The sequence below is a fragment of the Hyaena hyaena genome, unplaced genomic scaffold, assembly GCF_003009895.1.
Source record: "Hyaena hyaena isolate Hyena2069 unplaced genomic scaffold, ASM300989v1 scaffold_260, whole genome shotgun sequence".
NCBI lineage: Eukaryota > Metazoa > Chordata > Mammalia > Carnivora > Hyaenidae > Hyaena > Hyaena hyaena.
Genome location: NW_024080892.1, coordinates 1,013,200 through 1,033,127, shown reverse-complemented (window position 1 = coordinate 1,033,127; position 19,928 = coordinate 1,013,200). Strand labels below are relative to the sequence as shown.

The 19,928-nt window shown below is 41.2% G+C and overlaps 1 protein-coding gene across 2 annotated transcripts in view; it reads right to left on the bottom strand.

The window, feature by feature from the left end:
- The window catches only part of IQGAP2 (IQ motif containing GTPase activating protein 2), a 297,777-nt gene that overhangs the window by 101,490 nt on the left and 176,359 nt on the right, over positions 1 to 19,928 (bottom strand). For both annotated transcript variants that reach the window (XM_039245540.1, XM_039245541.1), the window contains exons 6-11: positions 16,238 to 16,305; positions 15,702 to 15,815; positions 14,838 to 15,016; positions 11,764 to 11,851; positions 7,529 to 7,692; positions 4,061 to 4,221 (exon numbers count right to left, since the gene is read on the bottom strand). In XM_039245540.1, coding sequence (XP_039101471.1) covers positions 4,061 to 4,221; positions 7,529 to 7,692; positions 11,764 to 11,851; positions 14,838 to 15,016; positions 15,702 to 15,815; positions 16,238 to 16,305 — 774 coding nt within the window. The remainder of the gene's footprint in view (positions 1 to 4,060; positions 4,222 to 7,528; positions 7,693 to 11,763; positions 11,852 to 14,837; positions 15,017 to 15,701; positions 15,816 to 16,237; positions 16,306 to 19,928) is intronic.

Sequence of the window (19,928 nt, the reverse complement as noted above, 5' to 3'; positions counted from 1 at the left end):
CTCAGCACCTTCTCAAAAACCTCCCTCTGCATCCAGTCACCACCATGGCACTCCTACACCTCATTTCTGATCCCTGACCCTCCTGACTGGAAAATAGGGTTTGGCCAATCACTTCAATTACTTGTTTGGGGGAATTTTAGGGAAACAAATTATCCACCATGATATATTATTAAGAAACTGTCATTTCTCAATAGTCCATTTTCTCACTTAAAAAAATCACAAACCAATGTTGCAACCTTAAGCTACCATGAGCTATTCTAGCCTAAAGAAACTCAATAGTTTTGTTGTTGAAATAACTACAGGGAAATAAGGACCAGTCTTCTACACACATACTTATTCACGATGCATTTTGACTTCTGCATTGCATCTTTGGATTCCTAACAGCAAAGGTTAAAAAAGTAATATGACTTTGAGTTTAAAATTGTTTTCCTGGGGCACCTGGGTGGCTCAGTCAGTTGACTGTGTGACCCTTGGTTTCAGCTCAGGTCATGACTTCACGGTCTGTGGGTTTGAGCCTCGCTCTGGGCTCTGTGCTAACAGAGCCCAACTCCCTCTCAAACAAACTTTGGGAAAAAAATTGTTTTCCTGATTGTCACCAATTTTCTCAAAATTCTGTGTGCTTCAAGGTGGCACTCAGGTGTCCTCTGTAGAGTGTAGCGTGAGAGAAAAAAACATCATTCAGTGTAGGAAGTAGTGGTGATGATCCTTTATCTGTGGCTAAATGAGGGGTCACTAAATTCAGGCCTGAAACTGGTTAACTGTCATGTTTGAGATTTTCACCCTACCAATATTTACAAGCCTAGTAAAACACTCTGCTGCACTAGTAACACACAAATAAAATACTGGATACCATAACAAAATGGATAATGTCAGCTTGCACTTGTTGGTATCCCTTACAGGCAGTGCAAAATCCTCATGGGCATTTCACATGCTTAACATCTAAATGATGATCTGATGGGAATAAAAGGAGAAAGCTTAAGGATGAACACGGAAAAAAATCCCACAACTGCACACTGTTTCTTTAGAAACAAAATGAGCCAACAATGGCCTAAGGGAAGAGATTTTAGAAATAAAGACAGCAGAACTCCACGGGCCTTTCCAGGTGAGTATGAGTAGCCACTACTAAGGTGACTGACAATCACAGAAAATACTCTGCAATTCACCCCACAGACAGACCCGAGTGCTTTCCCTCCATGCTCCTCTGAGCTCTCCTCCCTGCCGGCTACGGGCAGACCAGTAACACTGCATTTCTAACAGGCTTCTGAAGCTCTGAGAAGATTACAATTCTAATTCAGTTCAGCAAATGGTTATTAACATGAAACCAATGTGGCAAAGCCTGTGGCAGACACGCAGGGGTGTCAGGATGAACGAGGTGCAGCCGGGACTTCAAGGAGCTCTGAGCCAAGTGGATAAGAAGACAGACACTCAAAACAGCATAAAAGCAGAGCACAAGAAAGGCCAGAAGAGACAGAAATAATGGAGTTCTAAGGAAGGAAAAGTGGAAGGAAATGCAAGGGGGAGCACCTTGCCGGAGGCAGGCATCAAACCAAGCACTTAATCTTCAAACTGTTCTGCAGATGCAGAGTGGGTGTTTCTGCTTTGTTTTTGTGCTTAGATGAAGAGACAAGACTATCAAGAATCAGACTCAGGTATTTGTGGCTCTGGTGCTAAGTTCTTCTAACCATATCATGCCAGTTTTCAGGAGAGATGACATTAACTGGGGTGGGGAAAAGCAGGGAAATAATTCGTGGAAGCACCATCTATGGAAGGCAGTTCCAGGGGTGCGCCAGGACACATGCTGGCACCCGAGAGTGACTGGCACCCCATTCCCGGTGGTGACAGCACCATGCACAGCAGCAGACAGGCAGAAAGTCCACAGTGTGTTCTGATCGAGCTTGGGTGAGGTGCAGCTAAGGTCAGAACAACATGCTTACAGTGAGGGGTATGTTCTTAATTCAGATGAGAACAAGGAACAAATGGAAAGCATTATAACCATAGCTCCATTTAGAACAATTAATGTGGGAGAGCATATGCCTAGAGCCAATACCAACTCGCCAGCACTTTAGTGAGAATTAAACAAATGAGCCTTTCTGGGAAACCACAGCCCAAGGGTGGAAGTTGGCACTCTGTCTGATTCATCAATGTGGCCCTGCCCAACACCCCTGTGCTATGAAGAACTTGTAAAACCACAAGGTGAGGCCCAGAAAGAGCAATGTTTCTTCATCTTGAAAACGTGTGAACTTGGGTTTCCAAGAATCGGGTTAAAAAGCTGACCATGAAAGTAAAATGCCCAGGCTGTGGAAGATCATTGGGGGCCAAACAACTGTCAGAAGAATAACCAAAGGAGACCTTGAAATCTCATATTGGTACTGGTCAGTCAGCTGACCCAGAAAGTGCTTAAGTCAAACTTTAAAAAGATTATTAAAAATGAGCAAAATTTTAAGTTTCCCATACAGAAGACTTGAACTCTGAGGCTGTATCTGTAGGCCCAAGTTGAAAACCACAGGGGAAGAAGTCGTTCTCAGATGGGTGTGAGATCATTTCCTTAACAGGTTATTTGTAAATTGTGGAGGTAGAGGGGAATTTTCATAATTAAAATGGATGTCCTGGAGGGAGGGAACATGGTTATTTAGAGGACACTGGCCAGGATGCCTAATAGGCAGGACAGTTTCGACAATTACCTCCCAGAGATGTCCTATTAGAGCCCCAGTGGGCTGTAAGCTTCATAAGGGAGTGACAGGCTTTGTTATCCACTTAAGCACGGAGAGAAAGCAGCAAAGCCTGGTTAGACGACAATAAATGAGGACAGAAAAGACACAGGAGGGCCAATCTGGAGGTTATTACAGAAGCAAAGGTGAAAAATCAATTTAGGTGCTGGCTGGGAAATGGGGACATTTTGTAGAGGTCACACACACAGACTGGCTGCTGACAGAGACGGGGATGAGTAGGCTGTCCACAGCACAAGGATCCCTGGCAGAGGACTGAGGAAAACAAGTTGAATTTGAGGTTTCTAAGCTTAGGGAAGACAATGGTGCCATTAAAAATAGTGGAGGGAGAAATAAATTACTTTGGTAACAGATACAGGAGTTATATTAACTAGGTGGTCAAATTTATGGAGAACAAGATCGTCAGTTTCTCCAAGAAGACTAAAAAGGAAAGAAACTCTTCTGTCCTACTACTTTGGGGCCATTCTCTCCACAGACAAGTGGTCAACCATTAAAAAAAAAAATCTAAAGTCTTTTAAATTTTCTTGTACAACTGTACATGATCCAAGAAAATTACCCAATCTAGCTGTTTAAGTAGTTTGGGGTAGAATCAGGACCTGAAAAGAGCTTTAGTCAAGACCTATGCAGACATCTCCCCCTAGTGGCTAACGAGAATCCAGGACAGAGAATCACTCCTTTTAATCCAGGCTTTTGTCTTAACAGATTCTCTAATGGGCTCCTTATTCTGGCCCCTTAATTTTCTCTCTAGAACTGCTATAGTGTTTTATACTATCAAGTGTACTATCTAGTAGCCTATTTTAGAAATATGAAATGGAAGATGCTGAACTGAGATTGTTATCCAATGCCACGATCCACTGTGGTCTCAGGATTCCTTTGGTTTAACAATCAAAAGAATAGAGTTTGAGATTCAATTGCTCAACTGTGGGTCCATAAATCCAAGTTTAGTTCTCTCATCAGTACAATGAAAGAATCAGTCTGGATCATTATTAAAGTTTCTTCCAACTCTTCTACATTCAGTTGTCTCCGAAAGACGCCCAAGGGAAGGTATGTTTTCAACAGTTCTTTTATTTTTAGCCTTCCCGATAAGCTTCGGTAATGACAAAGTCAATCAGTCAAAGCCACAGCATAATCATTTTTAGACTCTTTGTCCCCCTAAAAGAAACACTGTACAAAAAGACTCATATTAGAAGGAGTCTCAAAACAAAGGAGACTAACTTTTAAGAAAATGAGTATAGAGATATGGAATTCTTCAGCCAAGAACACGTCTTTGATTTGCAAGATCTGCCAAACACACATTTCTGCATTAAAAAGAGGTCTGGAAGATGGTCCCTTACCGTTCTACATATGATTCGTCCAGATTGTTGAAGCCTATTGTTGGGCTTCTGAGCTGATTCTGCACAGACATGAGATCACTATTTTCCAAGGCCTGGTTTAGTAAAGCAACGGCAGACAGCATTTCCACTGCAATCATGAGTTCCTCGTGGGCCAAGTAGTTCTGTTGAAAAATGTAAGCAATAAAAGTTTCCCAAATTACACACCTCATGTATGTGATGGATTTTTAAAATACCTTTTTTTAAAGTAGGTTAAAAAAAAATAATAAAGTAGGTTCCACGTTCATCATGGAGCCCAATGCGAGGCTTGAACTCATATCCATGAGATCAAAACCTGAGCTGAGATCAAGAGCTGAATGCTTAAGTGACTGAGCCACCCAGGCACTTCTGGAATGCATATTTCAAAGTACAATGAAACATTAAAGATTTTGAGAACTCAGGAGAAAGGGGGCTCACTGGCCACTTATTTGTCACTGGCTTTAAAGAACAGGTGAGACTTCTGTGTTGTCTTTTAGCTTATCGTTTTGGGGACAGAGCTAATGGAAACCAAAGGTTATGATTCCGCAAAGAGCTGCATGCCCATAACTGATTTCCTCCAGTTATATTAACTGTTTACAGGCGCAGACTTCCCAAATCATTAAGTGAAGGATTAGACAATACTGTCATGGTCTCAGGGTGTGAGGTTAAGATTTTAGAGAGCAATTTTCAGTTTAAATTAAGAGTATGGAAAAGAGGGTGGAATGCCATCTATAACCCCAGAAAAGTAAGCCAAAATTGTTAAGCCAAGAATATTGATTCTAGTTCCAAAAAAGTTAGTCTGAGTCACTTTTTGATAACTGGGTAGAAATTTTAAAATGTACTATGAGACCTGAATATTTGAAGAATGTGAAGTAAATCTTTTGGTAAAGACAAGTAGGATTTATAATTCTGGATTTGGCTTATTTAGAAAAAAATCTCATGGTGTAGGTAGACTTGTGATGTGCATAGCATGAAGTATAAAATTCCCAAGTCACTATCTTACACACTTGAAACTACCATAGCATTGTGTATCAACTATACCCAAATAAGGGGCAACTAAGTGGTTCAGTCAGTTGAATGTCTGACTCCTGATTTTGGCTCAGGTCATTATCTCATGGTTCCTGAGATAAAGCTCTGTGCTGCCAGGGTGGAGCCTGCGTGGGACTCTCTCTCATTCTCTCTCTGTGTCCCTCCCCTGCTCATGTTCTCTCTCTGAAAATAAATAAACCTAAAAATAAAAACTATACTCAACTAAATTAATTAAAAAAAATAAAAACCCTCTTACATTATAGAACACCTTCCCCTTTAAAGGTTCTCTTCCATTTAACCATTTTATATTGACTTGGCCCAACTTCAAAAGAGTTATTTTTTTCCATCATAGTGAAGGAACATAGAGGGAATATAAAGTGAATTTTAAAAAAGCTCATAACTGGGGCGTCTGGGTGGCTTAGTCGGTTAAGCGTCCGACTTTCGCTTAGGTCATGATCCCGCGGTTCGTGGGTTCGAGCCCTGCGTCGGGCTCTGTGCTGACTGCCAGCTCAGAGCCTGGAGCCTGTTTCAGTCTGTGACTCCCTCTCTCTCTGACCCTCCCCTGCTCACGCTGTCTCTCTCTCTCTCTCCTAGAAAAAAAAAACACAAAAACATTTAAAAAAAAAAAAGCTGATAACTATATTTACATTTAGGGTATTTTCTGCATTTAATGTACACAATGTAATATTTATATTAAATGCATTACAGCTTTCTGGATCTCCACAGTTATCTCACTGCAATGGATTTTAGAGTAACAAAAGCATATTTTATCTTCCAAAGCAAACAGCAAGAAGGAGTTATTACAGGGAGCATGTAAGCAAATTTTATCCAGATTTCTTACATGAAGTATACATTTAACACTTAAGAAAGGTATAGAATTACAAGCAAAAGAGCAGAATGAAATCATTTGACCAATGACCAGTTAGGGATGAATCACTGGGCTGGAGAGTAAGTAGCCTTGGGCCTCAAAGCTGCTGGCATGGAAGAACTATTAATTAAAGAAGAGAAGTGCCATTTTAAGAAGATAAGTTATTTTTCTTTTATTATAAAATAGTATCTTTCTTTTCAGAAAATAAGAAGTCTTGATAAGCAAGAGTAAGGAAACAAATGCTCCCACCCAAGCCCTTTACTGTATAGCCTTTTATTTTTAATTCATGCAAGCATTTACAGAAGTTTTTCGTTTTTAGCAGAACTTGTTTTTATTCATATTACCAAACACCCTCTTGACAATGATGTATGTTTTCAATGTCGTTTTTTCCACTTGATTTAAGTGTGTGCAACCTGTTGTGAAGCACGTGGCTTGTGACTTGCTTCTCAGTATAAGAGATCACGTTGTGAAATATCCCTGCAAATACAACTTTTTGATTCATATTCTTTGGGCTTTTTTCCTAGCAGTGTAATTGACAGGAGAATGGGTAATAGACTTTCATATGCAGTGCTGAGATCATTCTCCAGAAAGGGTGCACCATTCATCCTTCCACCAGCTGTGAAGATGCCTTGTGCCCCAAATTTATGCTTCCACTATGTCAGATCTCTCAATGCTCTACCAATCTCATTTCTCAAAATAACTGTCTTTTGCTTTAATTTACATTTACTTCCGACTTTTTCTTGCTTTGTGAATTGGCTGCTCATGCTCTCAGCCACCCCTCCTCTGTTTTTTCTGGTAGAACAGTGCTGTTTCTGATTTTTAAGATCCAGTGTTCTTTTATGCTTCCTCAGAACTTTAATTTTTTAAGTTCCTTTTTACATTTAACTTTTTATATTGGAAATTTATTCTGATATGCAGAGTGAGGTCATGTTTTCTTTCCCAAATGGTTAAACACTTGGAAGGATTTCATTCCTTTCCCCTTTTTGAAATAATAGCATTCTCATATACTTAATTCTTGGCTCTGTTTCCAGTAATTTTTATTCTGTTCCATAGTTTGGGTTAATCCCGTACTAGAATACCTGGTTTTAATTACCGTAATCTTACATATTACGGTTTAATTTCATTAGCATATTAAGCAGTGTGAAATTTACAAAAATTAAAGGCATGGTGCTAATGTTCTTGGTTGCAGATTTCTAGAGCTGTAGATTCAAAGCTAATTGTTCTATTTCAAAAAACATGACATATTTAAAAAATTTTTTTCAGTATAGTTAAAAAATTATCCAAAGTGTTTCAAACACCAGAGAATAAGAACAACTTCTTTTCAACGTGCATTTGTGTAGAGCCCTGCTTGCATTTCCTAACTATGCAGATTCTTTACAGAGATAAAAAGCAGGATTTAAAGAGGAACACAGCCATGGAATTGGTCCAGGGAGGCCAGGGAGACTGGGGTTGGTACAAGTTAAAGACTCTATGCCCCATTCACCTTTCCTAAACTGCCTTTCTCACCGGCTGTAACTCAAGAATTATCTTTGTAACTGGAGTGTCCTCGGACTTACCATGGCGTTCTGTTTCTGGAGGTTGAAAAGTTCGTTCTGATACATCATAGCAGCAAAGGGATAAACAGCAGGCAGCTGGGCCTCCGGTCTCTTCAGGGCAAGCAGCGTATTCTCGGGGTCGCCTTCCCGAATGACAGCATTGATGTGGTTCACTGCAGCCAGCCCTGAGCAGGGGTTGGGGGGTGGGTGTCACATTCCATCAGAATGCCGGCTTTTTCTACTGCTTTCCCTGCTGACCTAACCAGCCCATATTTCCAAGGATTAGAACCTAAGCAGTCCCTCTCCATGAACTCTGAAAAGCTACAGATGGAGGCCAGGCAGAGCCTTGGAAATGGTAGCAGAGGACCTGGAAGTCAGTCCAGGCCTTGGAGATGGTCCCTAAAAGGACTTCAGCAGACACAGAGCTGGGGCTACGAGGTCACTCCTGTGCAGCGTGATTGCCCTACTGAATCTTACCCTTCAGGATCAGGTCTTCTCACTTCTTTCATTAGGGCTTCAGAGTGTTCCAGTCCCTGAAGAGGTCCCCCCTTGGGGATGCCCACAGTATTTAGAGACGGGCCATATGGATCCCACGGGCCTCGTTCTTGAACGCTCCTTGTGTATTAGTACTGCCATTGCAAGGAGACTGAAGCTATGTGAACACGAGAAGGCAGCCTTGCCCTGCCGCTATACCCCCCTGATGCAGCACCATGGGCAAGCCGGCCGGCACTCGGAGAGAGTGCTGCCTGCAAGTGTTGGTATTCATGCTCAGAACATTCTCCCTCCACTCTTGTGTTCTGTTAGGTGTGACTTCAAGAAAAAATCATCTCGTGTGTGTGTGTGTGTGTGGCGGGGGGCGGGGGGGTTACTATTACAACCTGGGGCACCTGGGTGGCTCAGTTGGTTAAGTGTCTGACTCTTGATTTCTGCTCGGGTCATGATCTCACGGTTTTGTGAGTCTGAGCCCTGAGTCAGGCTTCCTGTGCTGAGGGTGCAGAGCCTGTTTGGGATTCTCTTTCTTTCTTTCTGTCTGTCTGTCTGTCTCTCTCTCTCTCTGTCTCTCTCTCCCCTCCCCCCAACTCTCGGCCCCCCCCCCACTGTCTTCCTTTCTCAAATAAACTTTAAAAAATTAAAAAAAAAAAAGAAAATATTACAACCAAAATTTATACAATTAATTAATTGTGCCAGTATCCCTTAACCTTAAAAAAACAAAACCAGAAACCCCGGTCCCAGAAATGCCTTGGTTTACATGATGTGACCCCATCATAAGCTCTGTAAGATCTCTACCAGTTGCAGTGTTCAGCTTATGAGGACCTGAAGTTCATGACCAACTTCAGGGTGCCTCCAACAGTAGATTTATCACAGCTGTCAGAAAAAAGAAACAGACTTGCTGACCAACTGGAAGAATAAGTGACCAACCCTGCCACCAGGCGACAGCATATTGGACAAGAACCGGCAGCATTTTGGCCTATAAAGTAAGTTTCAGGGGAAAAGAGATCACAGAGACTCACAGACTTCTGGAGCTTTTCATGGGGTGGTCTGTCTCCCTACTGCGTGACTAGATTAACACTAAGTTTACTCTAACCCTTTTAACAGATGATGACTTACCGTCTGTAAGTCATTCACAAGGAGCTACCCTCCATAACGGTTCTCCTGAGACGCATCACTCGACGGCAGGAAATACTTACAGCTAATGCGATTTTCTTTGTTACACCCCTCCAAAACTTACGCTTATTCTAAAGGACTCTAAGAACCCAAACATGCTTTTCTATTCTAAGAATTGGTATGTCCAACAAGAAAAATCCCAGAAAGGTCAGTCAGTGGACATCTGTGGCATCTGCTGTCATGTGAAAATCACCTAAAGCCTCCCAGCTGTGCCTCTCATTATTTTGGAGAGGATTCTACTTCTCCTTTGAAAACTCCATTACGTGAGTTTGCACCACTGGATGGTAAAATAGTACCAGAAAACCATATCCTTACGACACTCTTTAAGAACCATTTCTCCTAAAAATAAATAAAGTGAGTTTATGCACCCTTTTATGCTCTGCGTTTAACAAAATTTCCAGCCCTGATCTTAACAGAATATGTGCTGTAACGAAGGGAATGCATATATCAAACCCAAAAGTTAAATGATGGCAGTTCAAACGAAGCTGATGCCTCTGACAATATATCTGATGACATTACCATCTAAGCTGTCACTTAGGTCACTTCTCTGGCTGTTATGAACATAGACGCCTTAACATCTTAGTATAATAACCTACATGGTTGAGAAAAGGCTTGTCAAATAGCTATATTCACTTATTTTAAAGCATACGGTAGTCTTATTGTCATGTCCCTGACTGAAGTATGTTCTAGTGGGTTTTTCAAGACTGTTCTTGGTTCTGTTCAACTATAAATTTTCAGATGGGGAGAGATAAACTTCAGAATCATCATATTCTACACATTAGAAGCCAGAAAACATTACAATGCCCTTCATGATTTAAGCTGGTTATGCATCAGTGCAAATCATCTCATGCTTTCTATTTGAAAATGGGAAAGCAAGTATAGCCACTGTGGCATGAAATCTGCGGTCAGGAAATTATGCCACTAAGCATTAAAACATTTATATAAGGTATTTTATTTTAAAAAAGAAATCAAAAAGAAAAGAAAAGAAAAAGAAACCTGTTTTCAAACTAAAGGATGACAAAAGGCTATGAACTCATTTCCTCACTATGTTTATGGACCTCAGCGGTCTTGCTGGCAATGTAATTTTCTGTAATTCATTTCTCTCTAGCGTAATGAAATTCTCAGCTTGCAAATAGAGCAGAAAGAGAAATTTAAAACTGTGTTTCGTGTATCATCACCAATAGGTTCAAAATTAAATAAGAATAAAAGAAGAACATCCACTCCCCAATGGTAAGGTGTTCCCTTAAAAATAAAATTACCCTGGAGCTGTCAGCGATTTTGTGTGAGGGAAATTCTCAAACCCGCTCAGTTGTTAACGGCTAGATATTTACATTGATTTTCTCTAGGCCTCCTTGAGGACTGAACCCTTTGCATAGGTCTCTTCCAGCCACTTAGGGCAAACTTTTAGGGAAAACCTATATAGTTTCTATAGAAACTGTTGAGAGCAATAAAGAGCATTCAAAGGTTATCTAGGACGTTAAATCAAGGACAAAGCTTAGGACTGTTGTAATTAGCAGACACTCCCAAGTTTAAATTTGGCAGATGGTTCACAGGCTTTATCAAATGGGCTCAATGGTCCTTTACGTATTAGGTTTCCAGTGGCTCCAGGGGAAATAAACGTCAAGTAGAACTCCTTATTGCCTCAAATAAAACCATTTTTTAAAAAAATTGTTATTTAATTTTGAGAGAGAGAGAGAGAGAGAAAGAGAGAGCGCGCAAGAATGGGAGGGGCAGAGAGAGAGGGAGACACAGAATCTGAAGCAGGGTCTAGGCTCTGAGCTGTCAGCACAGAGCCCAACGCAGGGCCTGAACCCATGAAGTGTGAGATTATAACCTGAGCTAAAGTTGGATGCTTAGCCAATTGAGCCACCCAGGTGCCCCATAAAACCAATTTTTATTAGAGAGAGGAAAAAGACTTATAAAAAATTAATCTCTCTGAACTTGCATATGATCATTTTAATTACCTGAGTTTTCTGCTTTTTACTGTCATACAACTGAACTGGATCTGAGGAGAAACTGTACTGTGAGACTCCACAGTGGTTCAGGGACATGGGATTCAAACCCGCCACAGTGCAATTTCACTGGCCCATCCAGTCTCATTCACTTGCTGAGTGAGGTAAGGAAACAATTCTTACTAACTGCAAACCAATCACTGGATGGTAATAAAGAGCACAGGTGTCAACAGTATCTTTTACAATTCCAGTCAAACACTGTCACATAGTCATGGGCAAGAAATGACGGTCTTTAAGTAATAATCTTTTATTAAACAGCCTTCCATATGAGCCCAACTAAGAGAGAGGTTCAAAGTGTGACATACACTGTACCTCTGCTGAAACGTAAAGGTAGAACTAAAGAAGCTTCAAGGTACTTTGAGATACTCTGCATGGGCTGGGGATCAAGATCACCCCAAGAATTCCATGGGATGCTGCCGGATGATGTCCCGTAATGAGGAGCAACACTGACAGTTAGTGGATTTTTCACCACATAAGGCAGTTTGACAAGGACACAAATGGAGAGTTTTGGTGCAATCCTGACCAGGAAACTTTGTATCCTACGATAGTATCCATTTCCTTCATGGGTCCATTACTTACTGTTGACTTTATTGATGTTGCCTTGGATTTCTGCTTGTGTCAGCAGCTCTTCATAGGCGTCTCTTTCTTCTTCGGAAATACAGTTATTCTACAAAACAAAGTCTTCACTGATTCCTGAGGTCAAATAAAAGGTTTCCAACCTTGATATTCAAAAGCTAAGTGCCACGAGGGAGAAAAACAGTTTACTTAGATTCATTTGAATTCAGAATAAGCACCAAAGAGTGCTTGCTCTGTGTGAGACACCAGGGTTATGTATGCCTGGCAAGGATGACAAAGATGAATGACAGCCCCAGTGACTCTCTGAAAGGGTCTATTTGTCTACTGGGGGAAGCATTAGGTTGGACCTCTTAATATTGCCATTTTTTTTGTAGATCGGAGCCAGTGGAATATTGACAGTTTCATTGCATTCAGTCTACTAAAATCAACACCATAAATAACAAATATACGTAGAACAAAACAGACTCTGTAGAATTACATACTCAGCTGGAAAGAACACTCAAACAAGACGACAACTGAGGAAGGCCCAGAGGAACAGGGCAGAAGGGGAAGCAGGGTGGAGACTAAGGGATTTGGTCGCAAGGGCAAGACAGTTCAGCAAGTTGGGCTATAGCATAGAGTCAGCCAGAAAGGTGGGGAGGATGGTTTGGTATCCTGGAGGATTCCTTTAAAAAATGTTTATTTACTGCACAGCAAAGGAAACAACCCACAAAACTAATAGGCAACCGACAGAATGGGAAAAGATAGTTGCAAATGACATATCAGATAAAAGGCTAGTATCCAGAATCTATAAGGAACTCACCAAACTCCACACCCGAAAAACAAACAACCCAGTGAAGAAATGGGCAGAAGATATGAACAGACACTTCTCCAAAGAGGACATCCAGATGGCCAACAGACACATGAAACGATGCTCAGCATCCCTCCTCATCAGGGAAATACAAATCAAAACCACACTGAGATACCACTCTCACGCCAGTCAGAGTGGCGAAAATGAGCAAATCAGAGGACTCTAGATGCTGGCGAGGATGTGGAGAAACGGGCACCCTCCTACACTGTTGGTGGGAATGTAAGCTGGTACAGCCCCTCTGGAAAACAGTGTGGAGGTTCCTCAGGAAACTAACAATAGAACTCCCCTAGGACCCAGCAATAGCACTGCTAGGAATTTACCCAAGGGATACAGAAATGCTGATGCATAGGAGCACATGTACCCCAATGTTCACAGCAGCACTCTCCACAATAGACAAAACATGGAAAGAGCCTAAGTGTCCATCAATGGACGAACGGATCAAGAAGATGTGGTTTATCTATACGATGGATACTACATGGCAATGAGAAACAATGAAATCTGGCCATGTGTAGCAACATGGATGGACCTTGAGGGTGTTATGCTGAGCGAAATAAGTCAGGCAGAGAAGGACAAATATCATACGTTTGCACGTACAGGATTAGGAGGAACTTGACGGAGGAACAAGGGGGAGAAGAAGGGAGGAAATGGTGGGGGAAAGGGAGAGAGGCAAACCATGAGAGACTCTTGAATGCTGAGAAAAACTGAGGACTGATGGATGTGGGGGGGAGGGGGGGATGGGCATGGAGGAGGGCACTTGTGGGGATGAGCACTGGGTGTTATGTGGAAACTAATTTGACAATAAACTATTTGTAAAAAAAAAAATGTTTATTTACTTATTTTGAGAGAGATAGTGTGGAAGAAAGAAGGGGGGCGGATCCGAAGCGGGCTCTGGGCTGACAGCAGTGAGCCCGATGTAGGGTTTGAATCCCCAAACCGTAAGATCATCACCTCAACAAAAGTCAGATGCTTAACTGACTGAGCCACGCAGGTACCCCCTCCCCAGTCCCCAGCTCCCCTGCCCCCTGGCCCAGAGGCTTTTAAAAGCTGCATGAAGAGCCTGTACTTAACTCAGTAGGCAGCAGGGAATACAGGGAGGTTTCTAGGGGGCTGACATCAGATGTGTAGTTAAAGATTAATTTTGCAAACTCTACCTCTGAGAGGGGTTGGCTCGGAGACTGGTAGGAAGCAGAGCTACCCTTGAGGAAGGTGCTGTGACAACCCTGAGGCACGGTAAGGGGGGAGTGCACAGCTGGGGCAAGAAAGGTAGGACTAGATGTAAGCCTGGCAGAAGAGGCAACAGAACGCAGAGATGGAGAGAATACGGGGCACAGGGAGCATGTGTATGAGAAGGGCAGGGTGGAGATAAGCACCATGGGACAGAGATGAAGTCGTCGGGAGGTGCATTAGAGGGCCTGGTAGCAAGCTCCTATCACTTCAGCAAGTGGATGAGCTCATCTGAGGAAGAACAGAGACTGACGTGATTTAATGTCGGACCTTAAAGAATTCCCATACACAGAGGCAGGAGGAAGAAGAGACACTAAGAGATGCAGAGCAGAACCATGCAATGAGGCAGCATGGGACCCACGTGAACAGACGACCTCAAGGCAGGTGGGGGATAGGGAGGTAGTGTGGCAGATGCTGGCAGAAGCCACCAGGTGAGACAGGTTTGGGAATGGAGATGATACTGATGTGGCAGAAGCCCAAGGAAGAGAGAGCTGGCCAGGAAGCAGAGGCTCTGCTGTAAACTGAGACCGCAAGTGTCAGGTCAGGATCAGGCTGCCTTGCAGACGATGGATGGTCAGGTATGAGGGTAAACTACTGGGAGAATACGAGGAGAGTGAATTCAAAAACAGCATCTTTCAACTTCACGGTAGCCAATCATTACCCTCTATTCATGAGTCTAAAGGTACCTTGGCTACTACAAGGTCTGCAGGTGATGCCTGAGGAGGGAAGATGTTTAGCTACCATATCTATACTTCCCAGGTAAGGAAGGAGTCAAGGTTTACAACATGGCCTTCAGTTCTCACAACTTGTAAAAATCGTCATAAAAGGAAACCTCATTTTTTAAATGTAGTGCACAGTCTTCTCTTACCCTTACATTTCACCCAAACCAACTGCCTATGGCCATAGAGACCACAGCCAATTGATTTAAAAATATCACTTTTAACGGTAAGGCTTTTTCAAACTAGCTGCTCATCGCCGCCTCACTGAGAATCTAATTAACTACCTTCAGTCTTGCGTTTTCCTCTTTTCTCTTTTTGGCTTCCCAGAGTTCCTTCTGATATTCCTGGGCAAGGCTGTCATCTATTAAAGTTAAAACTGCATTTGGGTTTCTTAGCGTTTTAACGGTTTGTTCTGCTATTCCTTTTTCAATAGCTTCATTAATGGCTATAACCGCAGCGTGCACTAAAAAGAGAAAAAAACAATTTTATGAGTCAAAGACAACATGGACAGCTGCACTGACACTGCATAATTTAAGCAGTTTTGCCTTCTTTTACTCTACTTTTCTTCTACTTTCTTCTCTGGCTTCCGGTAGAAAGGACAAAAGGAGAGACCCTGAACACTCCACAGAGCACCCTTCCGACGACCTCTCCACTTGCCCATCTATCTTGGGTCCTGTCTCAGCATCTGCCACGTAATCTGTATTAATGTACTCAACCTGCACTGAATGGCTGAAATGAAGCAAACACTAGGTCAACCACTAGGGGTTTCAAGGGTCAGGGGGACACTTTTAAAGTACCAGGTTGTTTCCAAATGATATCTGTAATTTAACTGGCAACACTAAAAGACAATGGAGCAATGTACTCTACCACTAAATTCTGAGGACACAGAAAGCAAAGAAATATTTTGAAGAATGAAAGATATTTCTGGCGTTTTAATTCATATTGCATAAAGCAGACATTTAAAGACTGAATCAATCACACGGTTATATTCTCATATGCTCAACATAACCATCTACAATACATATAATAAAAACTTAAAAGGGGGCTGAAAATATTTTCTAAATATTCTATTTCTTATAACCAAAATCAACAAATAAAGTATAGGTAAATCCCACATCAACAGCAAGTTCTGATTTCAAGAGACTCACAAGCAGCTTCATCCACTGACAGCTCATTAGCCAGAATACCACCTATTTTGCTGAAAGATGGCATTTGTATTCCGTATTTCTCAAGTTCCTTTCTCATATTACTAATTTCCTCCTCTGAAAAAGAATGACAATAAACAATATCAAGATGGAGGCAGGAGTGAGTATTTTCATATCAAGAAATGTCTTCATCCCCAAGGTCTCTCTCCCCAAAATCCAAGACTTATTTTTCTAATTAAAGAAAATTAAAAATGCCATGCCCTTTAAAAAAAAAAAAAAAAAAGAAAGGGAAAACTGTTTTTATCAAGAAGGTGGGACATTTCTGAACAAGAACCTTAGGAAGGAGTCCATGTTACTCGTTTCACAAATGTGGGGAAAGGAGAACTGGTCAAAGACAAACAAACAAGATAATAACATTTTCTCCTCTGATCAATATAGAGGGAAGAAGGCATTCGATGACGTTGAAAGGAAAAAAAAAGTATCAATACATTTTCTTAGTTAAAGAACCATGTAAACATCGTCAAGATAAAGAGGAGTACCTGTGAAGTCAACTTTGCCCAACAAATCCTGGATCTGGGGTGCTATCCCTAGTTTGAACAGGTATAAACTGGAAAACAGAACATAAAATTATGATAAACTTCATCATCATAAATCTTAGAGTTAAGAATTACTTTAATCTTTTATTTTATTTTAAATGTTTTATTTATTTCTAGGAGAGAGAGAGAGAGAGAGAGAGACAGCGTAAGCAGGGGAGGGTCAGAGAGAGAGAGAGTCACAGACTGAAACAGGCTCCAGGCTCTGAGCTGGCAGCCAGCACAGAGCCCGACGCGGGGCTCAAACCCAGAACCGCGAGATCATGACCTAAGCGAAAGTCAGCCGCTTAACTGACTAAGCCACCCAGGCGCCCCAAGAATTACTTTAATCTTTTAAAAATTTTAGTGTTTATTTATTTTTGATAGAGAAAGAGAAACAGCACAAGTGGGGGAGGGTCAGAGAAAGAGGGAGACACAGAATCTGAAGCAGGCTCCAGGATTCCAGCTGTCAGCACAGAGCCTGATGTAGGGCTCAAACTCATGAACCGGGAGATCACAACCTGAGCCAGGAGATCGTAACCTGAGCCGGTTGGATGCTTAAATGAGCCACCAAAGCGCCCCAAAGATTACTTCCATCTTAAGGGCTTCTTCAGTTGAGAAACATCTAAGAGATAATGTCATCTAATTCATTCATTTTATAGATGGGGAACTGAGGTAACACAGTCCCTGGTAGATGGGGACTATAACTGTAGTCTATGTCCCAAAGCCCCATGGCATTTCTGTAGGATCAACTAACTTTCTACCATTCATTTGTAGGGAAAATAAGAAACACGACTAATACAAAATAACAGGTAATAAACCCAATAAACATTTCCTTGGGCATTCCTTGTAGGATTCTAATTTTGTTCCAAGTACAGCTCAAAATTTAATTTCCTTTTCAATATTCTTTTAAGTAACATTTAAGGATATATTTGTTTTACATTTTCTCAAACAAATACCATAGCAAGACTATCAGCAGCTGGGGAGATGTTAATGATAAACCACAATACGGGCATACTACTAAGTGGACGATGGAGAATAAACGGTGTGCGTGTGTGTGTGTGTGTGTGTGTGTGTGTGTTTTAAACCCCTAACCTACCCAAAACTTGACACAAGTTGCTGAGGGCTAGCATCTAAATTTTGCCAAACATGAAAATATATGGTTATGTGGCTTTTTCCACTTAATCACTGAGCCACAGTTTCTATTCCATATTGATTCTAGCCTCCTCTGCCCCAAAGATTAATCCTCTGAGTCAACTAAAAACAGAAATCTGTATTCACTTTATTACCAATTATGATAGGTTTGTAATTTATGAGGTTTTAACTAGAAGTGAGAAATTATGCAAGAAGAGAAAATGAACTGAAAATGATTTCATTGGCTTGAAATACTTCAAGATTATCACTTCAGATGCTTATGTGAGATGTACCTGAGTTGATTATAAAATACATATAATTTCATTAAAGGATTTCAAGATCAAGCCTTTTTAAATGGTATTAAGACTTAACTCTTAAAACGTATGATTATTCAATTTAAGGAGTATGCATTTAAATATTCTTTGGCTGTTTCTTTTTTTTTTTCTATGTTTTTAATGATTATTTTTGTGAGAGAGCGCATGTGCACATGTACAAGCGGGGGAGGGGCCAGAGAGTCAGGCAGAGGATCCAAAGTGTGCTGTGCACTGACAGCAGCAAGCCTGATGTGGGGCTCAAACTCATGACTCACGAACCATGAGATCATGACCTAAGCCAAAGTTGGATACTCAAGTGACCGAGTCACGCAGGTGCCCTCTTTGGTCATTTCTGTACAAAACAATCTTTTAAAAAAAAAATAACACACAGTTAATGTTAAAAATTAGTGACTCATGGTTAAAAACAATTACACAGAAAAGCACCATCCAAAGTTAAACACTGAATATTGTGACATTAACACTTTTAATGCTGTTTCTGGAAATTTCTATTCCATAAACTCACACAGTGTTTGTAATATGAATATACTGTATTTTACCTATCCAACTGCTGAATATTTAGATGGTCACTAATGATTCTCCATTACAAATAAAACTGCAGCAAGGGCACCTGGGGGGCTCAGTGGGTTAAAGTCCGACTTTGGCTCGGGTCATGGTCCTGTGGTTCGTGGGTGAGAGCCTCATGTCTGGCTCTGTGCTGACAGCTAAGAGCCTAGAGCCTGCTTCAGATTCTGTGACTCCCTCTCTCTCTGCCCCTCCCCCACTCACACTCTCTCAAAAATAAAATAAAAACATTTAAAATTTTTTTAAAAATTAATGCTGCAGGAAACCTACCGATATACAGATACATCTTTGTGTATTTATCTTATTTGTTACAATAAATTCCTAAAAACAAAACTGCAAGGTTGAAAGATATATACACATAATTAAAGCTTTCAATACATATGTCAATACATATTGTCAAACTGCATTCTAAAAAAGAGAGGATCCTCATCTTTTTGAGTAAAAGGTTACAAAACCCCATTCCTTCTGTGAAAGAATTTGAATTTTTCTTTCATGGTATTCTTTCTTTTTAAATTTAAATCCAAGTTAGTTAACATATAGTGTAATGATGATTTCAGGAACAGAATTTAGGGATTCATCACTTTACAGAAGTGCTCATCCCCACAAGTGCCCTCCTTAATGCCCATCTCCCCACCCTAAAGCCCTCCAGCAACTTTCAGTTTATTCTCTGTATTTAGGAGTCTCTTATGGTTTCTCTCTTTCTCTCTGTTTTTATCTTATTTTTCCTTCCATACCTCTATGTTCATCTGTTCTGTTTCTTAATTTCCACGAGTGAAATCATACGATATTTGTCTTTCTCTGACAGACTTATGTGACTTAGCATAATACCTTCCAGTTCCATCCATGTTACTGCATATGGCAAAAGTTCATTCTTTCTGATCACCAAGTAATATTCCATTGTATAGGGGCGCCTGGGTGGCTTAGTCGGTTAAGCGTCCGACTTTCGCTTAGGTCATGATCTCGCAGTTCGTGGGTTTGAGCCCCCCGTCGGGCTCTGTGCTGACTGCCAGCTCAGAGCCTGGAGCCTGTTTCATTCTGTGACTCCCTCTCTCTCTGACCCTCCCCTGCTCATGCTGTCTCTCTCTCTCCTAGAAATAAATAAAAAAATTCAAAAAAATATCCCAGTGTGTGTGTGTGTGTGTGTGTATACACACACCTCATCTTGCTTATCCATTCATCAGTTGAAGAACATTTGGACTCTTTCCATAATTTGCCTATTGGGGGGCATGTGCTCCTTTAAATTGGCATTTTTTGTATCCCTTGGATAAATACCTAGTAGAGAAATTGCTGGGTCATAAGGTAGTTCTATTTTTAATTTTTTGAGGAACCTCCATACTGTTTTCCAGAATGGTTGGACCAGATTGCATTCCCACCAAGTACTGCAAGAGGGTTCCCCTTTCTCTCCATCCTTGCCAACATCTGTCGTTTCTTGAGAAGAATCTAACTTTTAACTTTCTAGCTCTGTTCCCCTATGAACCTGATAACCATATTAGTAAGCATAATTGCTGAGGAGAAAACACCCCATTGATAAATTGCATCTTGACTTGAAGGAATTAAATTTATTTTTTATTTTAGAAAAAGAGAGCATGAGTGGGGAGAGGGACAGAAAGGGAGGGGGGGAGAGGGGG